At 35.7% G+C, this 11,245-nt stretch overlaps 1 protein-coding gene across 1 annotated transcript; it reads left to right on the top strand.

Annotated features, from left to right (window-relative positions):
- Positions 1–4,215: 4,215 nt before the first annotated feature.
- Positions 4,216–6,280, top strand: LOC105780967 (uncharacterized). The gene has a single exon (XM_012605521.2). It carries the CDS (start codon positions 4,481–4,483, stop codon positions 5,936–5,938), a length of 1,458 nt encoding a protein of 485 aa, XP_012460975.1. The 5' UTR covers positions 4,216–4,480; the 3' UTR covers positions 5,939–6,280.
- The last annotated feature ends 4,965 nt before the right edge of the window (positions 6,281–11,245 follow it).

Raw genomic sequence — 11,245 nt, 5'->3', positions numbered from 1 at the left:
TTGGGATTGCTTGTAAAATGGCTTTCATGAAAACCTCTTTTCCTCCTTGTGATAATAAACATGTACTCCAACTATCGATCTTCATCTTTATGCAATCCTTTAAGTGTTGGAACGCCAGACATTTTTTCATGCCCACTATATTTGGCAGACCCAAATATTTCTCGGAATCGTTGGACCTTTTGACCCCCAACCTATTCGATATGGTAACACTGACTGTATCTATGGTATTTGAACTGAAAAACACAGTCGACTTCCCATAATTGACACATTGGCTTGAGCAAACTTCATACTCTTTTAGAACATTTTAGAACTTCACAGTACCTTTATCAGTCACTTCCCCGAATAAAATACAGTCATCAGCAAAAAGAAGGTGGAAAATCTGAGGCCCTTTTCTGCTTGCTTTAACCCTTTTCAAACTCCCTTCCTTATTTGCGAGCCTTAATAGAGTTGAAAGCCCTTCACTACAAATGAGAAATAAGAAAGGGCTTAAAGGATCACCTTGACACAAACCTCTTTCTGGGGTAAAGACCATCATTGGTACACCATTTAAAACAACCGAATACAAAACAGTGCTAATACAGTGCATGATAAGATCAACCCCCAAATCATCAAAACCCATTTTGGTCATCATTTGTTTCAAAAACTCTCATTCCACCCGATCGTATGCCTTGATCATGTCGATCTTAAGTGCCATAAAACCTTTTTTCCCTACCCATTTATTTCGCAAGGTATGAAGAATTTCATAGGCAAGAAATACGTTACCGATTGTTAATCTTCTCGGTACAAAGGCACTTTGAGCTGAATCGATACAAAGATCAAGTACTTTTTGAAATCTATTTGCTATAGTTTTTGAGATGATTTTATAGAACACTGTACAGAGACTAATTGGTTTAAAGTTTGTAGGGTTTTTCGGATGGGCATTCTTTGGAAGTAACACAATATTTGTGTTATTCAAAGGTTTTACAAACTTACCTTTATTAAGGGCCTCCAAGCAGAAATTGCTTACCTTCCTCCCCACAATGTGCCAAAATTTTTGGAAGAAAATGGCTGGAAACCCATCAGGTCTGGAAGCTTTGGTCGGCCCTATACTGTTGAACGCTTCAACTATTTCCTCCTCTTTATATTTCGCTATTAATAACTGATTCATATTTTCATCCATACACCGTTTAACACCCGAAAGGAGATGATTTGTGTCGTCAACCCCACTTGATTGGAAGAGCCCCATAAAATAATCTCTCATGATATTCTCCATGTCTTCGTCTTCTGTTTTATGGATACCATCAATATTTTCCAATCTCTGCATTTTGTTTGTCTTATGTCTTTGAGATGTTTTGCTATGAAAGAAAGCCGTATTTTTATCCCCTTGGAGCAACCAATTAGCTCTGACTCTCTATTTCCAATACATTTCCTCTTTCTTCATCTCCCAATTTAATTCAATTTCACATCAATTATTTCAGCTAAAGTATCATCATCCCTAATCATGCCATCAAGTTCAACCAATCTTTTCCGAAGATTCTTCGTTCTCCTATCGCACTATCCATTGATATTTTTCCCCCATCTCTGTAGACCAACCCGAAGATATTCTAATTTATCCAAAACATCTCCTGACTTCTAATCCTATAGTTTTTAAATAACTTCTTCACATGAATACTCAAGTATCCACCAAGATTCGAATTTAAATCGATTTCTCCCAAAACGTTTTACATTTGTCTCTGTTTGAATGAAAATTGGGCAGTGATCAGAGAAAGAGTGAGGGAGATGTTGTACCGAAAAATCAGTAAACAAATTTAACCATTCAATATTCGCCACTCCCCTGTCAATTTTTTCTCTAATATTTTTATCCACAAAATTTCCCCTTTCCCAAGTGAACTTCTATCCCATGAAACCCATATCAATCAAATCACAATCTGCCAAAGCTTTCTGAAACTCTTCCATTTGCTTTTCGTCTTTTGTTGCCCCTCCTATTTTCGCATGTGCGTACATAATCTTGTTAAATTCCCCACAAACACACCACGACAATGAACATGTGCTTCGTAACCTTCGAAGAAGATTCTAAGATTCTTGTCGATTGGATTATCTTGGATTTCCATAAAAACTAGTAAACCTCCATTTGTTTGAGTCGTATTGTTCACTAATTTCTATGTCAATGTGGTTATTTGATTAATTGCGAACTTGGATAAAATAATTCCCATTCCAGGCTAGGCTTAATCCACCTCACGAACCAGAAGCTGAAACATCCAACCCATTATGAAAACCATAGCGTTTCCGAACACATTCCATTCGAGTGTGATCCAGTTTTGTCTCTATTCAGAAGATCAGTTGGGGTTTGTAAAGCTTCAACGTGTGTTAAAGCCTCCTAGTAGCCCGAGAATTCCCCAGTCCCCAGGCATTCCAACCTAAGACCTTCATTATTTCCGGTCGGCTTGCCATTTGGCAGCTGCCGATATAATTTGTGAAAAATCTAAGTTCCCCTTCGAAATAGGCCACGAAGGCTCAATTATTGTGATAACTTCCGAATATCCACTGTCAGATTTTATTCTTTTCGCTATGTCTTCAACAGAGGAATATGGTTCAATATCATCTGACTCCTCTTGACTAAATTTTCGCTTTCCTATTATCGTCTCAGACATGTTTGTGTCTAATATATCTCTATTAACTAAGCGGTGCCAACTTCTTTTTTTGTGACCCAATTGTGGGTCTCCTATTAAATTGGTAGACCCCTCTAGCTCAGAGTTTCCTTTTAAGTTTTCTACCTCAACACATTGATTCTTGTTAGACTTATCTTCCACGACTATGGCGTAATCTGAGGAGATAAACTAGCTTTGATATCCCTATAATTTTATCGCATTTTCACAGTTTCCAAGAAAGTATAATTCTTCTCTGAGTAACCTTCCTTCACCGTCCGATGTATCTGTTTCGTAGAATCTGGTGAAAAACCTTCATCTCTATTTGTTGCTTCCACACCTGTGTAATAACATTGTTTCATTGTTGTTTTCATTAAGGAACCAAACAATAAACTTTATTTTCCTATTATGGATGATTCAGCCTTGAGCGCTAACAAATAAGGTAGATCATCTTCCGCCTTAACCCCATGACCCAATCGGCCACACCAAAAAAAAAAAGTCGAGAGATTCTCATATTTGAAAGAGAGCCAGATTTTTCCTTGTCCATTCAAAGAAACAAAAATACCTCTTCGAAACGGTTTTTGAACATCCAAATTAACTCTGATTCGACAAAACTCACCTTTAATCTCTGATCGAATTACACCCCAAAAAGTGGATCCAAAGCATGCATCAAATCCTTCTTATCACATTCGGGTGGACACGAGCCAAACTTAAACCAAAACAAAGAATAAACTAGTCGAATCTTGTTCTGCTCAACCGACTTCAGTAGCCGATCGAAAATAATTAATTGTTTTTGAAAAAACCATGGACGCCCTTCCATAATATGCTCTAAATCATCCTCATCTTCGAAAGATATTATGAACAAGTTCTGCCCTGCAACAAGGATCTCAAACTTCTTTTTTGTTTTCCAGATGCTTCTCAATTGTGCTTTCAGACTGTTCGGATTGTAGGTTTTCCTCATCCAAACAGAGCAGATCAGTGTCGGATTTTCAAATGGAACTACTAATGAACTTTTCACCGTTAGTTGGATCAACTCTTCTTCGAGGAGGGCTAACTCATTCTCATCTTCCATATCCCTGAAGTCACCACTCGTCTTCTTCCCAACCATAGTATCCACTATTTCTTCGGGAGACTTAAGAGAGCACTCTTGACTTCTCTTCTTAAGTTTCATCTTAATATAGTAAAATTTATATATATATTTGTATTATATTCATGCTTAAAATATTTTACTTTTAAATAAATTTTGATCCTTTAATAATTCTTATTATATAAAATTTAAGATATTATTATATTTTAATTATTTTTTTGTAAGATTTATTATCACGTCTAATATATTTGTTTATTTTCAATTATACCAAGATAAATTCCATTTGTACTTAGAAAAGAGAATAGGGCAGTGCCAAACCCTGTTAGCTTTTTGTAACTTTGCTTGACATGCAAGGATTTCAAGATGCAAATCTCTTTCACCGTTTTCATTTCTCAAAGTCTCTTATTCTTCCTTACTTCCCATCTGCTTAACCCAACCTCTCTTTCACTTTACTTTGACCTTAAACATGTTCGCTTATACTTCATTCTACCAATAAATAAAAAAGAGTCAAAACGCACTTTTGTTTTTCATTGAGGGTTCTTTAGACACTTAGATCTCATTTTTACACTTTTAACTTCGATCAGGTTAACTAAACAAGCAATGGGTTCTTCTTTAGTTGGTGTAAGTTGTAAGATTTTCCTTCTTTTCCCACTAAAAGAACCTTCTTTTTGATCTGGGTCTTACTCTGTTTTTTTTCTTATGTTCTCTGGGTTTCTTGGTTTTAGCTGTGTGCATTGAAGAACAAGTAATCTGAAGTGAGTTTGTTTCAATGGAAAAGAAGTGTGGCAAAAGAAAGGCAAAGGAGAAGATGGGTTTTCAAGGTTATGGTTTGAGGGATAACCCTAAGAAATCTTGGAAATCTTTGGGCTTTAATGGTGACGACGACAATGCTGCTACCAGCTCAACCCTTGAGTTTCAGTGCAAAGCTTGTGGCAGACAATTTGAGTCAATGAAAGCTTTGTTCGGTCACATGAGGCATCATTCTGCAAGAGAAAGGAAAGAAGTTAACTGTCAAGAATGTGGCAGAAAGTTTAAGTCCTTGAAGGCTCTCACTGCTCACATGAGATTGCACCCTTTGAAGAGCGTAACAGTGAAGAGAAAGAGATCGAAAAGATCGAGGTATAATAGTGCTCCGAATTCTTCACTTTCTAGCTTGAATGAATCTTCTGGTTTAGTTGAAATTGATCAAGATGTTGAGGATGCTGCCTTGTGCTTGATAATGATGTCTAGGGGTGTAAAGAATTGCACTGAGTTCAATTGTTTTTGGGAGTCTTGTGGTAATAATGATTTTGAGATCAAATCTTTTCATCAAAATAAAGAGATTTTGCAGACTAGTTTTGGCTATGGGGATGAGCTTGATTCTTATGCTTCTGGTTCTATGAATGTTTTCCATGAGAAGAACATAAGTGAATGTAAAGAATTGGATTCTGGGATTTTGTCTGCAAAGGAAAAGAATGCTGAATCTGGATTTGAATTGTATGAAACTGAGATTAAGGGAACACTTTCTGGTGAAATAATGAACTTGAAGTCTATTGAAGCGGAACCAAGGCAGGATTTGATGGAAGGACTGGATTTAACTGGTTTAGGATCCACAAAATCTAGTTCTAGCAAAGATGCCATGTTCGATGCTTGCGATTCGGGACCAGTTGATGATGCTTCCAACAAGCTAATAAGTATTCCATTGAATTCTGAAGTATCTGATGATTCCCTGAGAAAGAACAAATACAGATGCAGGATCTGCAACAAGACCTTCAAATCTCACCAGGCCCTTGGAGGTCATCAAACAATCCACAGAAAGAGTAATACCTATGCCGAGCCGGTCGAGGATCACGAGAAAACTACCCACATTAGCAGTTCTCCTGAAATTGAGGCTGGATGCAAGCTTGTGAAGGTTGAGTATGTTGAGCATTCAGTGGACCAGGAAATGAATGAGGTGACTAGTTCTGAAACAAGGGTGTACAAGGTGCACAAGTGCCTAATCTGCTTAAAGGTTTTCGGATCAGGTCAGGCTTTGGGTGGTCACAAGAGGTCTCACATCTCGAGAGACCCCGGAACTGGTGACAAACAGCCTGCAAAGCAGCTAGACCTTTCTAACATCTCTGATGTTATTGATCTTAACCTCCCAGTTATGCACAATGAAGAGGCTAATGGTGACACCGGACTCAAGTTGTGCCGGCTTGGAACTGACTGCAAGAATGAGGCTCTACTGAGCCTAGTTGCTAACTGATGAAAGGTGATGCCAAAACCATTACTAGTGGCTTTTCTTGTGGTTTCCAATGGTAACTCACTTCTAGGTTGCTTCTTTCAACTGATATTTGACATGGCAAAGTTCCATTGATGCTTTTCCTTGGGAGTTTTGATACTGTAATACGATTGTTTTTTTTCATAGTTTTCATATACCTATATTAGGACTTGATTAGCATTAACATTGCTCAATATATCTTGATTGAATGTTGTCATATTTTTGGTTTTTCATTCTTTTGTTTCATACGTTTGTAGCAAATCTCAGTAGCCTGGTGAATGTACAGAATATGAAATGAAAGAAATTTTACTTGATAGTCATTTTATATACTATTTTGTTTGATGAGATTGATATACATACACAAATACTTAAATGTTAAAATGTGGATCTGTTGATGACCATGGATGCCTAGCACTTGGTTTAGACCATGTGCATGGCCTGCAGGATTTCCTAACAAAATGTGGTTTCCTTGTGGCTTTATTTATTGGATTTTTCCTAACACGTCAAAGGTTAGTTAATATACTATTTATAATAATGATACACCATATTAAATACTGTAATTGATAACTTTATATTCTTTTATTCTTTCTTTTTTTTTTAAGATCAAATAAAACCAGCCAAGCAGGGAGAGCAAAGATAGAAGCTTCACTCAACACTTAATTTAGCTATTCAACCCGCAACCTTAAGGAAACCGGCTACTCCAATTCTGTTCCACAACATAAAAATCTTGGGTTTTAATAACCAAATGATTTTGAATAATGATTTATACGAAACTTTGGTTGCTTCTCTTGTCCCACTTCATATTCGCATAGCAGTTAAAACAACAATAGTCAAAGTTTTTGGTGTCGACATATTTGACTTTTTTATGACTATGAATATTGTTAAGCAGCAAATGAGTAACTAGGGATGTTTGAGATGAGATTACTTAGATTATCATTCATTCGAATGACTTGAAGAAGAAGTAAAGAAGTTTGAGATGATTGAGTATCATGTTCATTTTATCTCTTGGAAGAGGAAGTTGATTTATGAAGATTTTTATTTAAATATTATTCGAGATAGTTCATGTAATAAATTCCACATTTAAAAGAGTTTAAAGCCTTAACCAAGTGAAGTGAAATTTTTGACTTGAATTAGAAGTTCTACTTATTTGTGAATGAGTTGATCAAGATTTACTTCTAAGTAGGATTGAATGTGTTGAAGGCTATTGACCTATTCTAATTCAAGTTGGAGATAAACAGCTGGGTGTGCTTTATGTTGTATTTCACAAAATCTCAATTATATAATGCAAGGTTAATAGAGAAATGAATTTTCCGAAGCGAATTTAGTACCGGAAATCCTAATTCATGAGTTGAGAATTTATTGTCGGGCTCTTAGTAGATAGTGAGTTTTTGTTTGGCCATGGATTGAATCGAAAGAGAAGAGAGATTGAGAAATTGAGTTTTAAAGACTGATTTGTAAAAAGAACTAAAGTTAGAAGCATTCATTTGGGTAATTTACAATAAGTACAAAAATTCCCTTTTCCCTTAAATTCTTTTACCATGCTTTTCCCTTATTTTTTGAACGTGAGAAGTCTGGTGCTTATTTTTCTTGCCCACGTCGTTCACTGTTCATGAGAGCGCCAGTATTGTTTGAGGATTTTAGCCAAAATTATTATTGAAAATTCAACTTTCTTGTAGCAAACTCCACAAACTTTTACACATATCCATTGATTTTGATCAAAATCCTTAGCTTTTCAATCACCAAAATCTCCCATATCCCAAATTCTGAAAATTAGTAGAAGAAGTGGAAAAGTTCCTTGTCGACGGTAAGTTTTAAGTTTCATGTGTATTTGGATTGATATTGAAGTTCCGAAGTGATGGAAGTTACTTTTGAGTCATTCGAAATGAAATTCGGTTAAGTTTGGAGAGTTTCAGTAATGGACAGCGAGTATCGGATTAGTGTAGCATAGTTCGCAACTTCGTTGCTTGTCAGGTGTTCGAATTAATGTTTATTATGATTGATTTTTGAATATTATTGCTAAAATCGTGTATCAAATATTCGTTTTGAAGCAAATAAGATTGTCAAGTCATCAAAAGCGAAGGGCTAGGCGGTCATATGCGACAAGTAACCGTTTCTAAGCACCCAGTGTTTAGGAAACTCGGTTTGTGATTCTCTGCATTTAGAATTTACCTTGTGTTGTGTTAGTTTAGTTTAATTGCTTATTTTGAATGTAACTGCTAAATTGCTCAATGATAATTGAAACACCCAATAAATTTATTAGGAATTTGTCTGATATAGTCAACATTAATCAACATGCCGTAGAGTGTAGGGACCTCATTATTGTTATTATGTATCGTAAGGACAGCTTCGAGCGTCTAAGAGTATTGATATTGTTGTGCCTCACGCATCCAGTGTTCGATTAACATTGTTAAGTCATGTTCATTGTGTGTAGGAGTATTGTCTTTGTAGGTGTTTGCGTCATTACTTATTGATTGATTGTGGTAGTAGGAGTATTGTCTTTGTAGGTGTTTGTGTCATTACTTATTGATTGATTGTGGTAGTTCAGTTGGACACTCATGTGTTCAAACATTTCTCCCACTTGAGTTATTTGAGTGAGATAACTAATCAAATTGATTTAATGATCGTACTAATAATAATGTTATTGAAATCATTGAAATTATTTCATCAAACGTTACATTGGTACTTTTAGCATGGTAAAACTTGATATTGAAATTGTTCTATTGATATTTCCCTACTATGGACAAGATTAGCAAAACTTCATATTTATATACTTGTAATTAGTGAATCTTTATATTGCTTGAATAATTATTCAGTGTTTTCGCTTAGCGCATTGGTTGTTTGTTCCGTGCGCAGGTCAAAGGGAGTGTGAAGGAAGCCTATGGCATCAACTCTTCCCAAGTCTCCACACTGTCACTTTTATTCGTAATGAAACTCTTATTTTTTAATTTTTTGAATGAACTTTTGTAAGGACATGTATCTAGCACATTTAAAGTTTATTTGGTTGGTATAATTGTGGAAAATGACTTTGAACTAAATTTTAGGAATGTTGTTGAGATATAGTGTTGTAAAACCTATACCTTATCCTTGAAATATAACAATTTAAGTTAGTAAATTGAAAAAATCCTTGGTAAAACTAAGGTAGATGATGTAGGTAAGTGAGGTCGAACCTTTAGAAATCAAGTGTGTCAATGCTTTCTATCCTTCATTCACATCTTAGCAAAAATTTTGATTTACCACTTCACCTCTCTCTTGGTAAATCTGATCCACCAAGCTTAACATGTTTCCCTTACTCATCCTATTTAAAGTCCTAACTATTGAGGCCCTCATCACAGGCATGGTAGAGTATTCATGAGGGATTGAACTACTTAAAGAATGTCTTGAGTGGAATATGGGAAATGGTTAGAACATAAGAATTTGGCACGATTAATGGTTCCAAAGTTGCCTTTGTGCTATATCACCTCTTTTCCCACTCTTATTGATGGGAGACCAATGATAGTTAAAGATCTTATTGATGCAGACATAAAATTTAGGAACGAAACTCTATTTGTTGAAGTATGTCCAAAGACCAATTATATGATGATTGTAATAACATACTTGCTTACCTAGTTTATTACTAAAGGCATTGTCATTATTGTTTTTAATATGTATTTATGTGTTAAATTAAATTGTATAATGATAAAGTCAAAAGAATGATATGATCATTCTTAAATGGTCTTAGTCGAGTATTATTGTGAACTTGGACAACAATAATGCATTAAGACTAATATTTTCTTGATTGATGACAAATATTGTTATATATATGTGATATCACATCAACACATAAATATATGTTAGAGAACTAACATTGGACTGACTCACCATTAGAATGCTTTTTGGATTATTATGTAATAGTTGCAACATTTTTCATAGTTAAACACCGTCTATAAATGGTGAGTCGTATGCTTTGACATCGTAGTCTCAACATCATGAGTCATGCTTTGACATAGTTAAATGACATCTGTAAATCGTTGTACTATAAGATTGATGTTGGGTATGCCACAATTTGTGTAGTGGGATGTGAGTGATCAAGATAAGATTTTTCCTTTCTACATAATGAGAGCAATATATTTGGCCTCATGATCGAGTGAAACTAGAAATGTATTGTAACACCTCTAACCTGTATTTTTCGCTAGAATAGGGTTACAGAGCATTACCAAATAAACATAACTTAAATCGTTCATTTCAAAACATTATAATAAACATACCATAATCCAACATTAAACATGCATATTGTCTTTTATTCAAGCCCTCGAGGCCTTAAAATCACTTTAGAAATGATTCAGAACTAGATCGGAAACATTTGAAAAATTTAGGAAAAAGTTAGAAAAATTCAACTGTAAGGGTCACACGGCCGTGTGGCTAGGCCCATGTGACTCACATAGCTGAGACACACGCCCGTGTCTCAGACTGTGTAACTCTCGAAATAGAGACACAAGGCCGTATCCTAGCCTGTGTTCGTGCCCGTGTAACTCTCTGACTTAGGTCACACGGCCAAGCCACATGCCCGTGTAACTCTTGAAATTGCCTTACACGCCTGTGTGTCAGGCCGTGTGCTAGCTAACTTATTCCTTAAGCACTCAACAGACGACACACGGCCGTGTCGCCCAGTCGTGTGTCTCACACGGCTAAGTCACATGTCCGTGTGTTTGGCCGTGTGGACTTAAATGTACCTTAAACAATAAGTTCACCATTTCCTACTTGCTTGGCATCAAACAACTCAAAAATCAATCATTTAACCTATTCGAAATATGATCAAATATACTTCAAACATGTCAAAACAATCATCTTAGGTGCCTAACCAATGTACGCTCATTGATACCGCATTTATATCATCAAAACCTATCAACAATGCATCATTCAAATCAAAGTTTAAAACATACCAAAATCACTCAATTAGCCTATCTTATAACTACCTAAACATCAAGCTTAAATTCACATACCCCTAACAAGCCTTGGTTCCAAAATAATATGTCAATTTATGGCTTCAAACACAAACACATATTATATACTCAAACTAACATTATACTTATAACTCAATTTACAATCCATTCACAAAATTACCATCAACTAGGACATCCTAAGTACATTCCATCACAAAAGGTAAACATCACCACATTTGAGATCGGGATCGTTGTTGGATGCTGAGTCGGCGATCAAAAGAGAAGTACCTACCCTGCGTACGAAAAATAAAATCGCACGCTGAGTAAAAATTAGTGATATTTCTATAATCTGAACAATTAAAAATATAATGAT

This window comes from Gossypium raimondii, chromosome 4, assembly GCF_025698545.1.
Source record: "Gossypium raimondii isolate GPD5lz chromosome 4, ASM2569854v1, whole genome shotgun sequence".
Lineage (NCBI taxonomy): Eukaryota > Viridiplantae > Streptophyta > Magnoliopsida > Malvales > Malvaceae > Gossypium > Gossypium raimondii.
This window is presented reverse-complemented; position numbering and strand designations above follow the sequence as displayed.